Genomic DNA, 22,342 nt, shown 5'->3' on the forward strand with positions numbered 1-22,342 from the left:
GGTGTTTTAGGGGAAAAAGAGTAAGGATGAGCTTCCTTCAATAATATCCCCACTTCCCTGGACCCAGTGCCCCATCCCATGTTGCATGTACTTGCACAATTTCCAGGGATGAAGAAACAAAGAAGAGAAAGAACTGGGGCAGGCTTTTTCATCATCCCACGGATACAGTCACTGCACCATGGTTAGTGCACCATTATGATGGAGAGAACACTGGAGAATATCTTGGCTGGAGCAGTCTGCACTGATAATAGTCCCCTGCAAAGGCAAACTGTAGGAATCTTCCGTACAATGGTTATATTGAGATAAGGAAGTAGATATCTTGTAGGTACAAGCCTGGAAATCAGTCTCTAAAGGTGGAATAATGGCTTCTAGCTTGACCATCTTGAGCATCTGCACCTTCCTGTATTTAATAATCTGAGATCCAGAATGGGCCTCCAAACTTCCTTCATCTTGGGGATTAGGAAATAATGGGAATAAGACCCTTATTCATGAGTTGAAACAGAATTGGTTCTATGGCCTAGGCATAACAAATGATCTATTTCCTGATGCAGTAGGTTCTTGTGAGAAGGATCCCTGAAGAGAGACAGGGAAGAAGCTTTGGGATGGGGAATAGACAAGGCTCTTCTGTGGCTCTCTCAATCTGAACTGGGGCTTCCTGAGCAGATATGCACAATCCTCATTCACAGTCGTAAAGATTCTATGCGCTCTTCCTACAAATATAAATGGAAACACTTTTCAGCATGGTGCACTTCCAAAGGACACGATCCAATATCAGTACCCTTGTTGCTCATCTTGTATTACCTGCTCATTCTGAAACAGCTATTGCTCTCGTTCAGCTCCATTAAAGCATACCTAGCAGCCATTATGGCCTTTCATCACAAAATTGAGGGGTGATTTGTCTTTACTCACCCCAGACTCAAGAGGTTCCTTAAAGGGCTACATCTCCTAGATATGCTGTTAGATGCAGTTTGTGTAGGTCTGGGCAGGTTTGTGTTTTCTGGCCCAGTGGGATGAGATTGCACTGGAGTGGGAGAATGATGGGAGAGCAAATTGACATCCTGAGCGGGAAGGGATACAAAGGCTGTCTCAGCCTTGAGGGGGTTATTAGTATGACTGTGGCCCCATCTGTCCTGATCTTGTGGAATAATTTGGCGCAGAGTGGTATGGGGGAAAAGCATAATAGAGGTCATGCTTCCATGGGATGAGAAAGGCGCCTCTGATGGATCCCTTCCTGATGTGAACTCTGGAGCAAAAGTGTGTGCAGTTGGTATTGTAAGGTGCAGCGAACAGATCTGTTGATGGGTGACCCCATTTGGAGAACAAAAGATGTAGTATGGAGGAATTGAGTACTCATTTGTGATGTTGAGGGTAATGTCTGCTGAGAGGTTCCATGGTTACATTGGTGACCCTAGTATGTGAACTGCAGAAAGGTGTATGTTGTGGTTGATGCAAAAATTCCACAACTTTATGGCCTTGGTGCATGGGGACTGGGACCTGGCATCCCCTTGTCTGTTGATGTAGAATACACAGGCAATGTTGTCCATAAGGATGCGTATGTGTCTGCCGGTGATGGAGGTCCAGAAATGTCTGCAGGTGTTCTGTACCATACGTAGTTCGACCAGGTTTATGTGCAAGATCATCTCTTGGATTGAACAGAGTCCTTGAGTGGTCTGGTCGCAGAAGAGGTCTCCTTTCCCTCCAACCCGTGTACGAAGTATCTGTGATAATTGTGTAGTGGGGGTGGAAGGCAACTGGATTCCCATGCAAAAATTGGACAGCTTGGTCCACCATAGAAGGGATGTCTTTACCTTGTGTGGTACTGTAAGCCGAAGTGACATGGAATGTTTTAGAGGCTTATATACTGCAGAAAACCAAATCTATATTCAGCACATGGGCAATCAGGCATGCGATACTAAAAAAGTTGTAGCCTCCATGTGCCCTAGAAGTTATAGGCTGCTTGGCTGTAGTGTTTGGAGAAAAGTACTGCATTGTGGCTAGAGACTGACTATATGTCAAGGAATCTGTCATGAGGCAGGCAGGCTCTTGCTGCCGTGGAATCTATGCAGGCTCCAATGAATTGAATGGTCTGGGAAGGGTGATATATGACTTTTCCCAATTTATGCAAAGGGCCAGCTTTTGAAAACAATGGATAGTTGTTGCTCTGACAAGGACTGCCTTGGGGTGTGATGTGGTTTGAGGAGGTAATTGTTGGGATAAGGAAATACGATTATTCGCAATGAGTGAAAGTGTGCTGTGGTGACATAGAGCACCTTGGAGAAAACCTGAGGGGCCGTAGACAGGCCAAATGGAAGGACCCGATATTGGTAGTGATGTGGGCCTACGGTGAACCTTAAGAACCTTCTGTAAGCCAGGGAATATGGAAATGTGTCATGGAGGTTGAGGGCTGAAAACCAGTCCCCTCGTTGCAGTGCCAGGATAATCATGGTTAGAGTGACCATGTAAGTGTTGCATCTTGACAAATTTGTTGAGGTTGCAGAGATCTAAGATTAGTAACCGCCCTAACTTCTTTTGAGTTAGGAAGTAACGGGAATCAAAACCTGGTCCACTGTGTTGTTCTGGGACCAGTTCTGTAACTCTGAGGTCTAGCAAATGTATCACCTCTTGATGTAAAAGATTCTCATGACAGGGGTCCATGAAGAGAGATGGGATGGGAAGGTGGGTAGGATGCTTGGAGAGGAAGGGAATGTTATATCCTGATAGGCTCATTGGTGACAGAATGGGTGGAAAGGGTTTTGGAATGTGTGCGTGGTCACTGGTGGCATTGAAACTTCTGGGAGGTCTTCGAGGCCTTCAATCAAGGCCTCAAATTTGCTTGTTGGCCGATGGCAGTTGAGGGGGCTGAACCTGATGACTGTCGGCATCTCTGGGGACAAGATCGGTTTCTATTCAGATTGAAGTGCGAATGTTGATTTAACTAAGCAGGGTACTGAGGTCATTAATAAGGTTGGCAGTGTTACTGCCTATGTCTGTCAGTGGGTGCATGAATGCCCAGGATGTGGAGGGTGGCATGTGTGTCCTTCATTGTATTAAGGACCTCATTGATTTTGCTGGCAAAGAGTTTTTGCCCGTCAAAGGACAAATCCTCAATGGTGGCTTGTATTTCACGAGGGAACATGGTGTGTGTGTGTGTGTGTGGGGGGGAACCGTGATACCCTGCGCATCACAACCGCAACGACAGTGGTTCTAGCTGCTGTGTGCGCCACATCAAGCACAGCCTGGAGGGCTGCCTGAGAAATAGTGTCCCCCTCAGTCCCAATGGCCATAAATTGGGGTCTCTTTGCCTCCAGAATGTTGTCTACAAAGTCCAACAGTTTAGAATAATTCCTAAAATCATACTTTGCCAGCATGGCTGAGTAATTTGAGATCCTAAACTGTAAAGTTGCAGGACCTGGTATGAGAGGATGTTGTACTGATGAGGTTGTGTGCAGTGTATAGGAAGTAGGAAGTTTGTAAGGGCTGGGCTGGATGCTGTGGTGTCTCCTATAGGAATCCCAAGGGCTCCAGTGAGGCCATTGAGAAGGGTGTGGCATCAGGAGAGGCATCCATTGGTGTCCATAGCACGAAGGAGCTGCATGTGAGTCATAATACAACTTGTAGGGAGCTGCATTGTGGCAAAAAGGATGCCTGTACTCCGTTGTCTTCATTGATGGGAAATTACAATGGTACCGGAGACAGTGTCTCAGGAATGGCTGGTCTTGGCGATGTATCTGTACTGAACAGAGGCGACTAAAGTGCAGATATGACTGCCAGATCCACATTGCACATATATGGGAGTGGCGCTGCCAGGATCGGTGCTTGAATCTGCAATGTCAGCTTGTGTGGTGCCAATGGCGTGGTCAGTGTGGATGATAGAGACCGTTGATATGTTGGCGGTACCAAGTATATAATTGGTGCTGCTAGTCTGGTTGGTGCTGGTGGTGCCGAAGTGTGGGCTGGTGCTGGCGGTATCGAGACAGATGCTGTTGGTGCCAAGATGGAAGATGGTGCTGTTGGTACTGAGGTCGCAGGCGACGCCATCAGTGCTGATGGTGGCAGTACCACGGTTTTCTGTATCGGTGCCGTAACTGACACCTGTGGCGTAGCCTACAGTGCTGGGCATTCATTGGTACCTCAGAGATTATCGGTATGGCACTAAGGCATCCTTTGTGTTTAGAGGTGGCAATGGCCAGCAGTACCACGATGCCTGAGGTGCCTGGGGCGTCATAGGTGCTGACATGAGACCTATGAAGAGACTGCCTGGAGGGGGACTGTTTCTTGCCACCAGTCTCCTGCTGAGGCACTGAGGAACTTCTCCACTTTGGTGCCTTCTTGCTGGGAGGGGAGCCTGGGATGATCGTGGTTGTACTCCCGGATCTGAGGCAGGATGGAGGCTCTTCTCCATTAAAATCAGCTTTAGTTGGAGAACTCTGTCTTTGCAGGTCCTAGCTGTAAGTTTGGTGCAGTGAGGGCAACTCTGAGTTAAGTGCTGTTCCCCAGGCATCTGAGGCATTGCGAGTATCTGTCAGAAATGGGCACTGCCTCTCTGTAGGAGGCACAGCATTTGAAGCCTGGCGAACCCCGCATGATATAATAAAAACGGGTTTTTTTAAAAACTATTAACAACTAATTCGCTAAATTACACTAACAATAACAAGACACTAACTATAAACTATCTAAACTATTGCAGAATCATCAAAAAAGCAGGGAACTGCAGAGCTCCATCTCAGGCCAAGGGCAGTTGAGAAGGAACTGGAGGGCGCTGGCTGCGCATGTGCGGTGCCTACTGGAAAGCATGTGCTGGTTGGTGCTGTGCATGCGCGGCCCCTTCAGAGACTGCTTCAAATCTCTGATCCAGCCGTCGGGACAGCACCAAGACCCAGCGCGGAGCATCCATGGGAACCTCTTGGAGAAAAATAATTTTAACTTTAGCTCTCAGTTTTTGAGAGAGCTCAGCTTTAGCTGGTGATAGTGGGATTGTGATCATCAAATACAGCAATATCAACACATTCTTTCCCTGAAGTTTGGGAAAACCACACCCTCAATTGGTAATGAGATGAACTCTCTGAACTAAAATATATTAGAATTTAAATTTAAGATATAGTAAAGAAATTATTTGGTAAAAATTCATTCAAGACTGGCAGGTACATTATTTTGCCCTAAGCAAAGATAGATTTTGGTATTTTTCTTACTAATGGCTCTCTGACCTCCTTTTCCAACCAACTCACTCAAACTCATGAAGTGCCCTCTCTTCATTTCCTTTTAAGAACAATATCTCAGTTTCTGATCATGTGTAAGAGGTACTCAAAGTTCTTGAACACACTTCAGAATACAAAAGATTCTTGGGCATATGAAAGGTGGGTACCCTTTGCTCATGACTAAGCAGAAACAGGGTAACACTTTTTAGAAGGGAGTTGGTGGAACAAAGAGTATTTTGGAGCTAGACTACTTGTGAATGCCCAATGTCTAGCACTATTCTAGTGATTCTTCCTCAGACATGTATCAGACTCATTAGCCTATGCTGAAGGCCACTCTTGATTATAATGATAAATGAAGAAAGAAATATTTTCAGAAAACCTTATCCTCACAAGCAAATGAAGAAAATATACAATAAAATATTTATTATTTTCTGATCACTGCATTTAATAATTATTTGCTCTCATTTTAACTCCCTATAGCACAAAAATGATGTTTTAAAAAAAAGTAGAAATATAAGGAGAAAGGTAATTTTTCAATGGTTGTATATTAAAAAAAAGTATGTTAGTATTCATCTTGAGAAAAATATAGCTTTCATTTTTCCCATTGTGGGCTGAGATTGTATGCTAAGAGTGTATATTAAAAGTTCTACAATTAATTAATAATTTAATGTTAAAATGGCACAGGAAAATGTGTGTTTGGTTTTACATAAAATAGTATATGTGCACTGGATGTTTATGACTGTGTGGATGTGTGCAGGAGTAACTGCATCAATTAAAACAGAACATAGAGCAGACATGCCAATGCAAGTTTCTCAGACAGCTTTGCCAATGCACCTCAGTCTTAACATGAAACACTGTTCTCATCTTCACACTCATTGGACAGAAGCTGTCAGACAAGCCAAGTCCTCATGTGATTGTTTGGAGATGATATAAAATTGACTACACATCTTAGGATCGTTGGTTGATCACATCCTATGTCCTGATTATGACAAAGAGATCCATGTAGCATCCAAAATTTCCGAACAAGGTGCAATTTCCCCACATGGCATCAAGTCAATTATGCTATATTATACATAGGGTAATGGAAGGGAAGGAATAATATATTTTCTGACCCCTTCAGAATTTGAATATTTTACATAATTACACGTTATACTCATAAAATTAACCAGGAAAAATTTCACTGAGAGGGGCATTTAATCTCACAGGCTAACTATGTGCTATGTCAAATAGCATTTATTTGTTCTAAATTTGCACGCTGTTAATTTCACTGAGTAATATGCTGATAATATCACTGGACTGGAGAACTAGAAAATTCTGGATTTAAAGCTGCCATATTTTATTCCTGATATACCCGTATTCAACATTTTACTTACGGAAGAGAGTTTTCTCTGGGCCAAACGACCAAAACTAGACAAGAGCTACTGAAAGCAGCATGCAATTATCTAGCAGAATTTCATGGTTCCCTTTTCTATTCACTGCCCATTCTATTTGCTTTATTCACTGCTAATGAACATTGGATACAGTGTTTCACTGAGTGATACCTATTGACTTCTATATTTTTTCCTTGGATGATCTCCATATATATGGAGGGAGAGAGAGGAAAAAAATAGAAAGTATTAAGTATTTTTGCTATAGAAAGTATTAAGTATTTTTACTAAAGTGCATTTCTTCACATTTATCTAATTTGAACTTCAGTCACTCTTATGCTGCCCAATCTCCCACAGCATTTACACCTATCTGGAATTCTTTAGACTCATACTTACAATACGAACAAGCCAGGATAGGGTAGAAGTAGATGTTGAATAATGGGTGTTATAATGATAAGGTGGCGTTTGATCATCTTCCCAAGTTTCATAGCGCTCAGCATAGAATACTGCTCTCTTTGGGTTCAAAGCACCAATGGGCTGCAAAAAAATGAAAAGATTAATAATTATAACAGATGACGGGTAATATGCTTTGGATCTCTGCGTCACTTTTATTCTGCATATATTAGCTAAGACTCACTAGATATGAAATTCAGCAGCCAACTGCAGATAACTTATTCCACATTGCGCTAATCCATTTGGATTACTGAGATGGATTTGAAATTTTATTTCAAAGACTGGATCTACTAAATCTCTCAACTTTTCTTTTCTTTTCCTTTCTTTAATTGACAAATATATGATATCCACATCTGCAAAATTTCAAAGACTTTCTTGAAGTCAAAGTTGTTTCCCAATTAATTCAGTAACATTGTTCTGGAAATACACTCCCAAACTGCATTTAAAATGCATTAAGACCAAACTAATATTTCTGTGGTTGTCATTCACCATAATGATACAGCTAATGAAAAGTGACTTTTGCTCACACAGGATACTTTGTAATGCACATTTCATGATGAAAAGATTTCACGCAGAACTGGTGGTGGTGTTTGGTGATCTTAAGCAGAAATACTTGAAAACATTCATAGCCTGCAAGACAGCATCTACAACACTGACTGAACAAAACCAGGTTTCACAGAAAGAAAGGAACAATCTTCTAACTTGAAAGAAATACCAGGAATGGAAAGTTATTCAATAATTCTCTATATAATCTGTGTCTCCCTTGCACACAGACCATAGAAGTTAAATATAAGTTCACTAGAAATTAAAGGGGCAGGTAGAAACTCTTAGTTGTATTGTATTTGCTTAGATCCGTATTACTACATTTCATATTAATACAATGTGAGTGTTAATTTCTGTCATAATCCTCTGTAAAAGGGTACTAGTTATGGCTTCCTGTCTACTATGAAGCTAACGTGGGAACATACAAAAACTGAGAGATAATACATGTAAAGTGATCTTAACTATGCATTTTCATGTAAGATGTTACTAAATTATTATTTGGTAATAACTGTAACAACAGAAGCAATAGTAATCTGCTAAAACCCAGCAAGGATGAATTTTTGTATTAAAATTGATAAAATGTGATTTCACAATCAGAGGAACACACATTACTCCATACTAGGATGAATAGTTCAAAAAAGTATTAATGTTTATTTATTAGAATTCCAAAAGACTACTTCTTATATATTATGATTATATAAATAGTTAAGGGTTGGGCATTTTTATAATAAATCCCTATTAATTAGGTATTTTAAGTTGAATGTATTTTGTAATATTTTCTCAAAATATTAGAAGTTGTTCAACAATATTTTGAACTAATCAGCACAGTTCAATATATACTACATATCCAATATAACTTCAAAAATATTTTACTTTATTATTACACTTGTATCTTTAATAGAAAATTGGTCTGTCCATTAGAAAAATTACAAGTATTTTCTACATATTTCATTCCGGAGCATATTTTTGAAGATTAGTTTAAACTCATTTTACATGAAACTAGAGGACTATCAATCCAATATGAATGCCATCATCATTATACTGTGTATATCACTAAAAGATATTACTAGAAGAGGCTTAATTAAGTATTGAATGTTTCTGGATTTCCCTGGGCTTTTGAGATGTCTGTGCATTAATAAAATTGAAGTACAGCACATTAATTTCACAATTTAAATAATGTATCTAACTTCTAAGATAGTTCATATTGTTTTATTCTGTGAATAATTATACTTTAAGTCAATGCTATACCAGAATTTTGGTTTACCCTAAACATTCTTAGTGCTTAATAACTTTGCTGTGTCATGGGTATGTGAACAGCTTTCTCATATGTGTAAAATGTCTGAGTAATCCCTAAGGATCAGCTTTATCTGATACAGATTGCACTGCAAGGCCTCACAAAACATTCTTGAAAGAGAAGCATGACCCATTCCCTAATCTCTTCCAGGCATCTTCTCAACTACTGAAAAAAGAATAAAATAAATATTTACATTTTTTATTTTACTCATGTGTCATCAGTTATTCAATCTCTTCAGTCTTTTACAGTTTAGATTTACTGGAAATGCTCATACATTGTACCAGTATATAATTTATACTTATAATTATAATTCAGTATATACTGATACAATGTATGAGCATTTCATAATAAGTGAGGATCATTTATTATGAAATGCTTATATATTGTAGCAGTAGAAATTTGTAAAAATATTTGCTGAAAAAACTTCTAGAAAGATTGACTTGTTAAATGACTATTTTCTTTTTCCTATTTATTTGACATACTATACAAATACACGTCCTCTTACAAAAGAACTTTACTAATTCACACTAATATCTGGGTTCTCTTTATGATTAACTGATATATTCTGCAAAACTTTAAATGAAAGAAAAATTAACTGACTGAGATTAGCAGCAATCTCACTGCTGTCATTTAGGGTTCACTTCCCAAGACCCAATGGCTATTTGAAAGTTTTAAAAGCTCTATTTTCAGTGACAACAGAATAGATGATTATGCTTGTTAACAAACAATGCTCACTCCTTCTGAGAAGCAAATCCAGAATGAGTTAGTGTAACATGATTTTGTATTTCCCACAATGTAAATGTCAGTGAGAGTTTAGTTCACTGTAATAGCAATGCAAAAACATTGGGAGCTGCAAATGACAAAGATGTGACCTATCAAAGTTTTATTATAAATACTTGCATGATGGCCTACTTGGGAGTGAATATGTCTCTAATGAACAGAGCAGGTTTGGAATCAAAACTCTAGAGCTGTAATCATGTATTTAAAAACTGATTTGCAGTTGCAAGGCCTTCAACAAAAGAATCACAATATTCAATTTCTCCCTCTGCAAGATGGGTGTAAACATAAGGATTTTTGTGAGGCTTAAGTGATGCTTGAAAAGTATTTTGAAATATTTTTAACTGAATAAGTTATATACTAGGAAGATGTTATTGCCTTTAATGATGATTTATAGCTATATATCAAAAATATATTTTTGATGTGAGGTTATCTATTTTTGCCACATTTAATGTAAAATATACTGATGCTTCCATTTCTCTCAGGTAGCTGACAATATAATTTCCAAGAATCATACAAAACATCGATGCAAACACCTCTGTGCTTCTGAGGTCTTCTGAGGATGAAGAAGTGAAATTTTAATTTAGCAGTCCGATATTAGATATAAGGTTATATACTATTTCTTTTATGTCATAAAGAGACAAGCTAATTTTTCTAGAAAATGCATGTTCAATTTACTTAAACTAAAAGCTGTGTTCTAAAGGCTATACTTATTCTCATTGATATTCTTTTTAGATTTAGATTTCAGTTTTCTTTCAATTAGCTTAGAATTCATCAGGGAGGGAGGATCGGAATCACACAATGTGCTTGCTGAATAAAATGGACAAAATGAGGAAAATGCCCCATCTAAATTGCCGGGTTTTTTTTTCAAAAAGCCCCGTTTCAAAAAAAGCAACAGCCGCCATTATGCAAATGAAGCACAGGATATTTAAAGCCCACGCTTCATTTGCACTTTCAATACGTCTAATTTACATCCCTCTGCCGACAAAGGAGTGTGGTTTGGAAGCAGCCGCAGGGTACCTCTAGACTACAGGCTTTTGTTGACAGAAGTTTTGTTGGCAGATACTGTTGACAAAGCTTCTGTCGACAAAGAGCATCTAGACTACAGCCACTTTGTCGACATGACAGTGTAGACGCAAAGGACAGTGTAGATGCAATAACGCCTTCTGTTGACAGAACTCTGTCAACAAAAGGCGTTATTCCTCGTAGAATGAGATTTACAGTTGTCGAAAAAACTGCTGAGTTCTGTCAATGTTATGATGACAGAATTCAGCGGCAGTGTAGATGCAAGTATAGTTTTGTCGACGAAAGTTCACTTTTGTCGATAAAACCCTGTAGTCTAGACACACCCTCAGTGTCTACCTTTGTCTCTATTCTCCATCTGTAAAATGGGGATAGTACTTTCCTACCTCAGGTGGTAGTGCAAAGTCAAGTGCATAAATACTTCGGAATTGTACCAATTTTGCAGCAATAGGGGCCAACTGATAGTTCACTTTGTATGTTTGCAATGTGTCCATAAGCTCTGGGGAATGTGGCCACATACCCCTATACACGTTGAATGAGTGTAGAATAAGCTTCTGACTCACTGGGCCACTCTGCTGACCAGTGGTGAAGGCACAGTGAGGGCATAGTCCTGCTCATACACCTCCCTGGGGGTGCTACCACTGCTGTGGACATTAGCCTAGAGATGTTCTAATGCTTGTTGAGTATAATTGGATAATTACTAGCCTAGATGATCTTTCCAAAGGGAACAATTTGGAATCATCTTGGAATTTGCTCGAGATTAAAAGATATCTGCCATTTATTTAAACAAAGTTTCTCTTGAAGAAAGAGTCTTGATTTTGCTAACACAAGTTAATATTTCCAGATGAATCTGCAGAACACTTAATAAAGCAATAAAAATATGATTTAACACCACTTCTATGCTTAGTCCCCTCCCTTCTCTGCCCCCATGTGTAAGAGATATGCAGAGCGAGATTACACCCACAGCTGTTTACGTGGAGAGGTCCTCCATTCTTGGATCTCCCCCTCCACACAAAAGAAAAACTGAATGGGCTCAAGAACTTCCTGCATATTGTTCTCATCCCAGATTTCATACAGAGTATCTGTTTCTCTGAGGTACTTATACAGCCCCCATTATCACAGCAGGTGAGTAGCTGGCAGCATTTAATGAATGTATCTGCAATACTGTCCCTGTAAGTCAGGGAAGTATTATCTCCCTTTCAAATACAGGTCACTGAGAAAAAAGGAATTAAGTGACTTTCCTAGTGAGAGGCAAAGCTTGTAAGTGAAGCCATATATCTTAAGTCCAAGTCCAGAGCCTTAGATGCAAGCCTAGACCAGCAGTCTAATATACCTGAGGCTAATTCATTGCTCTGGCACTTCATGTTAAAAATGTATCATAGAAGTTGTTACAAAACTATATCAATAAAGCCATTTGATTTAAATATACAGTTTCCTTTGTTTTATAAAAATACCATATTTATATTTCTTTAAACTTTGTATTGTTAAAACACCTCTTTCACATAGGTTCAGACGAATAATATCTAACTAGTCACTCTGCAGGAAGCATTTCTAAAAACTACCCACAAAGTAATCCACTATTTTACTACAGCTAAATGCTTCTCTTTGAAAGTTTATAAAATAACAGATGCTATATGCAACTGCTGTCTAACTGTTTTTCTTTTGAGGTACAATACTGCACAAAAAGCTGGTTGCTACAAGTACAACCTATTTTAGTCAACACAATATGTGCTGAATTTTTCCCCATGAAAAAGAAAGAATTTGATTTGATTGAACATCAGAAAATTGCTGCTATTTGCTCATTGGCATGTTACCTGGATAACTGGCTAATCTCTTTTTGGCTTCCAGTCTCTCAAACAGTGTATTGCTGATAAACTTAGTGCTTTTATCCACTGGACATGTTATGTTAGCTCATGTGGTGTTTGCCATTTTACTGGATGTATTTGTAGAAGTGCATTCCTCACTACAGTAGTGCCAACTTTGCCCTCCTATAGGTTTGTTCACTAAAATACTGCAATTAAATGGTCCTGACCAACACAATGTCTATCTTATTTATCTATCTGTAATGCTAATACATTCAACAATCTGATATTTGTTTGCAAGAAAATAATATTATGTGTAGATTTAATTTGGCTCTGTCTAAACAGTTGATTTTTTAATTGTTGTAAAACAATATTTTTAAACAGAAAATGTTAAAACTTAACTGAAGACCTGAAATGCTAAAAAATACTGTAAATTTATCCCAAAAATGTAAAAGTTTTATGTTTAGTAAATTAATGTGTACTTTTTCTTAGCATAAACAGCTAATTCAGATTCGGAAGTACTGGAGTTTTGTTCAATACATTAACTTTCCATATTAGAAAAAGAAATGTTTAATAACACCAGAATGAATGTAATTCATTTCCCTGATGGTAAAAGATTTACATTTTGTAAAGGGAAAGTTAAAAATAAACTGAAGAAATTTCTGTAGCTTAATTCTGGTTAGAGAGGCTTTTGCTAACCACATAAACTCCATTAAACATTATACAGACATTTGGCAGTATTAAGAGTGGTTTGTCTTGAAATACTCACACGTTGGTGTGTTCATTTGCATTATTACATTTAGAAGCCTTGAGGCACTATCACTTCCTTTTCTTAAAGTGGCACAATAATATGGGAAAGTGGTTATGCTTATCATCATCTGTCAATCAAATGCCTTCCGCATTAACAAAATTTAATTTTTCCACTCAATGAATGGGTGTGTGTGAAGGCTCATACACATGTCAATATTAGTAGGACTTTGCTTTACAAAGAAACTATTTGATTTAGCAGGATGCATGAGTGGAAGTAAATGAGGAAAAATTCCCATTTATACTTTAATAAGCAGGAACAATGTAGCATGTCAAACTAATGCAATCACTGTAATTTAGGAATAAACATCGTCTATAACAAATCACATTAAATTCTAAGTGCTATCCTTAAAGCATTCAGTGTACAATATGATAAACACATTTGTAATGTGAACACTCAACAACATCTGAATTTTTGTATGAAAAATATCAATAAAGCAGAGAATAAAGAGATCACTTGATGGTTCAGCAGTGAAAAGATAATCTATGTATCTATGACAGCCTCTTTCATTAACTTTTCATTCTGTCACACAATAAATATAACCTTTAACCTTTTATATGTAATGAATAAAATTTGAGCCTACAATGTCTATCCAAATGAGGGGTACATTATATCTTAAGCTACAGCACCTTGATTGGCCCCATGCCCATTTTTATAAATCTCCAATTAAATGTATAAGGAAAAAAACAAGGGCTAGAAATATTTGACAAAATACTATGAAGGAAGAATATGACTATTTTTTAACTAGTATTTAACTCTTCATGACTGGACAAACAGTTCTTTAAATGAATGAAGATGCTATAATATTAGCATTACTAAATATAGCGACCTGAGTAATGCAGAACTACTTCCAGAAGAAATTTTTGTGTACTTCTTTCTTTTTTTTCTTCTTTTATTAAGGATGAGGATTGGGGCAAGGGAGTTGAGGGCAGACCTGTGAGGAATAGAAATGCAGCAGCTGACAGAAGATTTTATTCATCAGTGGCTATGCAGGAAGTCCTTATGTGCCAGCAGCAATGCAGGAACACTTTTTGATTGTAGAGTAAAATCTGACAGAAAAGGATAGCTCCTGATGGAGAAGATTTTGTGTGTGCCCAGCTCCCCATCAATCTGATCTATGTGCACAGCACATAACCTTTCAGCTGTAATGTGAATAATGACTAAAAATCAGGAACTCTGTTTTTAAACCCTTCCCAATGAACTGACTAGACCTTCTCAGTATCCATCCAATTTTTTGGAGACAATGAAAGGAGGAATGTGAAGAAAAAATTTTAGCCACAGTTCAATTACAAAGACTTCCTATTGAAAATGTACAAAGAGTATCCAGACAAAAACTAAATAGAATATTCACATTGGCTAGTCAACAACTTTCAGCCCTGGTCTACACTAGGGAGTTATTTTGAAATAACATGCCTTATTTCGAAATAATAAGTGAAGCATCCACACTTCCAATCCCGTTATTTCAAAATAATGGAGTGGTTATTTTGGAATTTGTATTCCTGTTTTCCTCGGGGAACGATGGTTATTTCAAAATAGTTATTTTGAAATAGCATTAGTGTGGATGCTCTGCTACTGCTATTCCAAAATAACTACTCCCCAGAGTAATTCGAAGTAATTACTCCCTAGTGTTTCCTGGGGCTCTAAGCTGAGGTAGTGAGTCCACAAAAATGGAGCCTACCTCGGACTAATTTTGAGGTTTCTCTATAGTGGGGCACATGTTATTTTGATTTTGTTATTTCAGAAGTTATTATTTTGAATGTAGTTATTTCGAAATAATTTCCTAGTGTAGACATGCCCTCAGAGACAAACAAAAATCTGTGCGCCACTTTAAGATAATTTTGTAATGAAACCTCTGTAGCTGCTGCTAAGCACCACTAGATTACTGTATTAATTAAAGTTTATAATTATTTCCACTTTTCCAGAAGAACCCTGTGACGCAGCTGGCCAGCCCCACACTGAACAAGGGGACAGAGAGCCCGCCTTTTGGGTATGCCTCTCCCCCACAGCCCTGCTGGACATGCTCGCGGTGCAGCCCAGGTATAAAAGGCTACAGGTCTGCTCAGTTGGGGCTGGCCACCGGAGGGGAAGGAGCTCCCGTCCAGACACAGAAGCCACAGCTGGAACAAGAGGCACTGGACCAGTTACCCCTGCCGCTGTTGTCCCCGGGACAAGCCAGACCGCAACGCCGGCTGCGCTGTGCAGCCCCCCTAGAAGCTGTTGCTGCCCCAGCCACTGCTATCTTCAAGGCCACGCCTGCCAACATTGCTGCTGTAGCCAGACCCGCATCCACAGGTGGGACCGCTGTCGGCCAGGATGAGGGGGTAGGAAGCAACCCAGGGTGAGGACCAGGAAAGTATCTAGCAGGCTCAGCGAGTTTTGGGGAGAACTTCCCACTGAGCCAGTGGTGGGAACCACCTGCCACTGATAGGACCCTGGGTTGGGGCCCAGTGGAGAGGGAGGGCCTGGGTTCCCCTACCCCTTCCTCCCAGAGGGGATCCCATAAAGGACTAGGTTGCTGGGTCTGCATGTAAAGGACAAGGCCACTGGGCCTGCGTTTAAAGGACTGGGCAGCTGGGCCTGTGTTTAAAGGACCAGGCCTTGGAGATTGGAGGGGGCGGGGCCAGTGACCCCGCCACAAACCCCAACATAATTTGCAAATTACATATAGGGATGACTTATCCACCATTAAATGTACCCCACAATTTGATTGTAATGTAGCAGTCATTCTCCTTCAGCAACATTGCACACAATGGATTTCAAGAGAGGAACTGCTGAACACTCTTATCTTTTCCAGTTTGAACTATATGGTAATTTTAGATTAACAGGATATAATTACCCAATTCGGCAATATAGGATTCTGGGGTAAAGTATTATGAAAATTGTCTAATGCACAATTGGAATTAAAGCCAGCAAGGCATGTGAAGGGTAACAAGAAAGGTTTGTACAGGCATGTTAACAATAAGAGTGTGGCCAGGGAAGTTGTAGGACCCTTGCTGAAGGAAAGAAGCAACCTAGTGACAGATGATGTGGGAAAAAGCTGAAATACTCAATGCATTTTTGTCTGTTTTCACAGATAAAGTCAGCTCCCAGACGACTGCTCTAGGAGGCACAGTATGGGAAGCCCTCACTGCAGAAAGAACAGTTAAGAACTATTTAGAAAAGCGGGACATAACAAATCCATAGGACTGTATCTAATGCATCCGAGGGTGCTGAGGGAATTGGCTGATGTGATTGCAGAGCCAATGGCTATTATCTCTGAAAAATTGTAGAGATTGAGAGAGATGACTGGGAAATAATGGAAGGAGGACAATCCAGGGAACTAGAGACTGGTCAGCCTCACCTCAGTTCCCAAAAAAACCATGGAAAGGATCCTTAGGGAATCCATTTTGAAGCACTTGCAAGAGAGAAAAGTGATCAGGAATTGTCAACATGGATTCACCAAGAGCAAAGTCATGCCTGACTCACCTGACTGCCTTCTATGACAAGGAAACTGGCTCTGTGGATATGGGCAAGTTGGCGGACAAAATATAGCTTGACTTTAGTAAAGCTTTTGATACGGTCTCCCACAGTATTCTTGCCAGCAAGTTAAAGAAATATGAACTGGATAAATGGACTGTAAGGGGGATAGAAAGCTGGCTAAATTATTGGGTTCAATGGGTTGTGATCAATGGCTCGATGTCTGGTTGGTGATCCATATCAAGCAGAGTGCTCCAAGGGTCAGTTCTGGGGATGGATTTGTTCAACATCTTTATTAATAACCTGGATGAGGTGACTGACTGCACCTTCAGCAAGTTTTCAGATGACACTAAGCTAAGGGGAGAGGTAAATACGCTGGTGGGTAGGGATAGGGTCCAGAGTGACCTGGACAAATTAGAAGATTGGGGGAAAAAAAGGAACCTACTAAATCAGTAAGAGTATGTCTACAATACCACCCTAGTTCGAACTAGGGTGGTTAATGTAGGCAACCGAAGTTGCAAATGAAGCCCAGGATTTAAATATCCCGGGCTTCATTTGCATCTTGCCGGGCGCCGCCATTTTTAAAGCCCCGGTATTTCGGACTCTGTGCCCACGGCTACACGCGGCACGCAGTAGGTAGGAATGGATTAGGCTCGTTCCAGAGCCTAATTAGAGAGCCTAATCCAAACTACCTACTCCGTGCCGCATGTAGCTGCGGGCACGGAGTCCGAACTACCAGGGCTTTAAAAATGGCGGCGCCCGGCAAGATGCAAATGAAGCCCAGGATATTTAAATCCTGAGCTTCATTTGCAACTTTGGTTGCCTACATTAACCACCCTAGTTCGAACTAGGGTGGTACTGTAGACATACCCTAAGCTACTCCCTTTAGCACCTGTGTTCCTTGATGGAGTCCAAGTATGGCGTCAGTGAGACTGAAATTGCTTATAAAATCTCATGAAGCCACACTCTGGAGTAACCACAATACATTGTGCTATGCAAACTGCCCCATGCCACTGCAAATATTAGGAAAGCAAATCTTTGAGATTTTGAAGAGACAAAGATTCTTATTTATATATTTTATCATTATCATAAACAATACTGCGAAGTATTGCTTGAGAATTTCCTCATACTGTTACTAGCAATGTCAATAGCCTCCTATTGTGGATTTTGTTGTCACTTATGATATAGATTATAATCTCATTATATACCTGTAAAATATTACTTTCACAGAATCATAGAATCCTAGGGCTGGAAGAGACCTCAGGAGGTCGTCGAGTCCAACCCCGAACTTTGGAAAATGTTAAATAATATTGTGAAAGGGCAAAGTGCCCTGCATAACCTGAGACTAGGCCTCAACCAAAATGGGATGATATGTGTGTTTACCAGCCAGTCAGTCCTTCCAGCAGCTTTAACTATCCAAATATTATCCATATACGCCAAGTGCAAAATTAGTCTTCAAGTCTTGGCAGAGCAGGTTTTCAACATGATTACAGTACTTCTGGCTTCTATAGATACTGCAAGGAAAGCTCTTCCAGCACTTACGCTTCTAGTCCCCACCATATCAGGGAAATTCAGAGACACATAGAAATGAAATCTATGTAACTGCATGTGTCTAGCTATGTTTTGTAAAATTGCTAATAAAGTGTCTTTTGTTTACAAGTATTTGTATGAGATCTTGATATCAAGGAATATACAGAGCTACTCTCCTATAGCTAACCAATAAAGGACATAAACACTATAATAAAAATATTAAGTATAAAAGAAAAAAAGTCTTATCTAGGCGACATCCTAAACAAATAAAGTGCTCTCATGAAATATATCAGGCACCTTAAAGAAAATCCCTTTAAAACTTATTTGATATAACAAATCAAAACCAATCTTCCATATGAAAAATATAACCTCATAAGGCTTTGTAAAATAAAAATCTTTTCCTGCTAAACTTATTAATTCCATTCATTTAGTAATAAAAATTAAAAATACACTGTTTCATTAAGAAGGTTGGTTAGATTTCTGTAACATAAATGTCTGAAAAATACCTTTGAAAGATCCCTGAAGTTGCCTGGTAAGGTCAGATCCAACTCTTCTGATTCGTAGTTCGTTAATACCCACGGAAATACAGGGTATTGGTTTAGATCGTTGTACGTTCGTCCTAATGAAGAAAAACAATCTTATAAAATTTATGAAATATTGTCCATTTGTGCCACTGATAAGCAATTTATTAGCAACTTATCTTTATATTTGTTTTATCTTATGTTCTCATTTACCTGCTATTATACTAATGCATTTATCACCTGCAGACAAAAACATGCTCTGTTTCCATGTATCTGAATGAAAATTCAGAAGACAGTAGCAACATATGTTATGTGTAAGAAGAGGAGAATAATGTTTAGAGGTAGCAAAAGGACCAGAAACCATGTAATCCTATTTAATACCCTCTGTTAATGACACTAAAGAACATTCTTAAACATCTGTTATATTTTGAAGTTGGGAAAAATCATTTTTCTTTTCCTGTAAGTGTACCAGCTGTGACAACTCTGATACAGAAGGTAAGTAACAAATAAAAGAAAGGGATCCAAGTTACAAAGCTCAGAACCGGTTCTAGTCTCTTTCTAAATTTGGAAGCTTGAATCTGAGATTTGGGCCCATCTCTGCTAATACTGCATTATCCTAGAGTGAATTGCTTTCCATCTCCCATGATGATGGAGGATACCTTTCCAGAGGAAAAAGTGAAATTCCACTCAGTGGTGAGAATGGGACTCGAAGTAAGTGTGGCACACGCTGCCTACCCATCATGAAGCCCTGCTCCCCCCCCCCCTTTTTTTAAACATTGTAGCACAGAAGGAGTGGGAAATTTGCAAAAAGCCAGGAGGATCTGCTATTATGCAGACTCTCTCACCTCCCTGCTACAAAGTGTATATCTAAACCCCATAAAGATTTGTGCACCCAGCAGGCTGAAATAGCTGCTGCAAGGCAGCTCTGTACCTGTTTCTCAGGTCAGGGACAACGACACTCAACTCCTTGCCCTCAATACATTCAGCCCATCTACTCAGGCTCATGACCTGGGTCTTGTTAAAGTATGTATTACCTTCTATGCCATGGACTTAAAAACATGGAGGAACATTTTCGAGATCTATCTAGATTGCATAGACAAGACAATGCCAATATCACAAAGTGTAATTTAATCGCAAGTACTGAATGGAAGAAGGGAAGAAAGGAAAAAGAGAGGGTGTTTATGGGTGTGCAGCTATGTGTGTTCTAACCCAAGATATTGACCAAGTTCAATGTTGATAAAGGTGGGGTGGCAAATGTGGACACAGAAATGGACTTTATGTAGCAGAACAAAACTTCATTGAACATAAGGCGGGGAGGAGCCCTATCTGCCCTGTCACACGTACTCTCACATAATAAGGCACTTTAAATGGTTCCCGTGTAGGAGTCGTAGGGCTTTGTGATGGAGCATCTACCCCACACTGGTCCTTTAAGGCTAAAACCCAGCCCTGGGAAAGGGCTGAGAGCAAAGTCCACAGCTGAGGTTGATATTGTCAATTAGGGCTCAGCTGTGAGCTGTATAACTAAGGTCTCCAGAAGGGAAGAAGAGGGAGAACTCTTGCTCTAGCTGGGGAGCAGGAGAGACTTGGCTGCCAGGAAAGCTGGGGGCTTCCTGGAAAAGAGCAGTGCTGGGGAAAGGCAGACAGAGCTGGGGAGCTCTGGCTTGGCCTCACTCCAGGCTGCAGGGCCTGAGGCAAAGCCTCAGAGTGCTAGGGCTGTGGGGAGGCAGCTAATAGAGGCTAAGGCAGCAAGTCTACCCCTTTACCAATGATGAGTGGCCATTTCAGACTGCAGTTTGCCCCTGAGATAAGGGACTAGATGAAGACTGGCAGTGGGTCACTGAGGCAAGGTAGGTATAGAGGAATTGGGAGTTCCCTGGGAGGGGAGGACCCCAGAGTACAGAGACTGATAAGCAATCCCCCCCTGGGAAGAGGGCCAAGAGACACTGGCGTGGGCACTGCCAGTGGGCAGTATCCTGAAGAGGACACCGTAGTCTGCGAGCAAAACGGGTCCGGAACTAATGCGGAAGACACCAGCCAGAGGGAGGTGTCCGGTGGACAGATATGAGCTAATTCCCAGGAGGCATCATGGTGTGAACCCGCCCTGTGACAGGCTCCTATTGAATCACCCATAACTCAGAGTAGTTTCTCATCTGCCTATCCCAAGGCTCAGCTTGCTCAACTGTGTCCTCCCACCCTGATAAGTAGGACGAACTGCACTAAGTTGGGATCTAGGCTTGTGAATATCAAGGTTTTACCATGAGCACAGGGAATCATTCCTTTTAATCCTTTAAACCACATTGAAAACCAACCACAAACTGTGATGAAACATTGCTATACTGAATTACTAAATCTTTACACCTATTTAACTTAACTGTGCATTCAGGATGCTGGAGGCAAAGCAAAAAATTCCCTAGGCCTATGCCAAGTTAGCTCCTATGGGAAGAAAAACTCCTTTCTGACTCAAGCACAGGTGATTGGCATCCACAAAACACAGCTCAAAGCTAGCAATATAGGTTGGAGAAGCAGGGTTTCTGAAACAGCAAAAAGAAACTTCACATGACCAGGATTAGGGTTTAAATTACTGAAAGACGAAGGTGACAGGCCAGTCAATTCCCTTTCTCTCCCAGCTGCTCAATGAATAGCTAAAGCAGAAATGGACAGCCTAGGCTAATGAGTGGACCACAAGATTGTTGTGACCAAGATGGCCTCCTGGGATAGGGTAATTTTGCTAATTGCACTTGTATACTTACAATTTGTCAGGTGTGCCAATTGAACCATAGTAGTAGATGCAGATGGAGCATACAGTTTTTATAGTCAACATTGTGTGCAGTTAGAGTTGCCAGATGATTTAAACAAAAATACAGAACCCCTCCCCCCCCCCAAAAAAAAAACACCGGGAAAAAATTCTGTTGAAGGGGGAAAAAAAGGAGGGAGGAGGGAGGGACCAAAATTGTTGAGCAAAAAAAGAAAAAAAAAACGCAGCATGTCCCTTTTAAGAGTGAGTGCAGGGATAGGAACAGGGGAGCAGTTGCCTTGGTCGGCAGCCATTTTGTTCCAGCAGCCTGTAGCCAGACAGCAACCCCCCTATAACATCCATTTTTACTTGCCTGGAGCACACAGGGCACACAGAGCAGTAAGCCTTGAACAAAAGGCCCGGATATGCAGGCTGCTGTGACCCCAGATGGCTGTAAACAGAGATACGCCAATTGCTGATCTAGAGACTGCCGAGGAGTGCCCTTGACTGAAACCCATATTGATACGAACACACAGCCATCCGCGGGGGGAGGAATCTCTTGCCCAGTAAAAAATGTCCAGTACTCACAATTTAGTTATCTCTCTTGCAAGTATAAATTAAGTTGAAACTTGCTTGTAAGAACTGGCGTCACAAAGACGAACCAACACAATTTGGCATCTTAGATAAGAAAGAGGATACGGGCCCCTATGGGTATAAAGATGGGTCCAGCAGCACACTTACTCTGAGTGTCAATCTATCATCTATTTGCTGGTTGGGTTAGGTGTTTGACCTCCCAAGGTTCCACGGGGACGCCCACCTCGTATTCGTCTTTCCTAGGA

At 40.3% G+C, this 22,342-nt stretch overlaps 1 protein-coding gene across 16 annotated transcripts in view; it reads right to left on the reverse strand.

Annotated features, from left to right (window-relative positions):
- The window catches only part of NBEA (neurobeachin), a 748,862-nt gene that overhangs the window by 100,970 nt on the left and 625,550 nt on the right, over positions 1-22,342 (reverse strand). For all 16 annotated transcript variants that reach the window (XM_075919178.2, XM_075919174.2, XM_075919172.2 and 13 more), the window contains 2 exons: positions 18,755-18,867; positions 6,959-7,099 (listed from right to left, as the gene is read on the reverse strand). In XM_075919178.2, the coding sequence (XP_075775293.2) occupies positions 6,959-7,099; positions 18,755-18,867 (254 nt within the window). The remainder of the gene's footprint in view (positions 1-6,958; positions 7,100-18,754; positions 18,868-22,342) is intronic.

Source organism: Pelodiscus sinensis, chromosome 1 (genome assembly GCF_052426305.1).
Source record: "Pelodiscus sinensis isolate ZL-2025 chromosome 1, ASM5242630v1, whole genome shotgun sequence".
NCBI classification, from domain to species: domain Eukaryota; kingdom Metazoa; phylum Chordata; order Testudines; family Trionychidae; genus Pelodiscus; species Pelodiscus sinensis.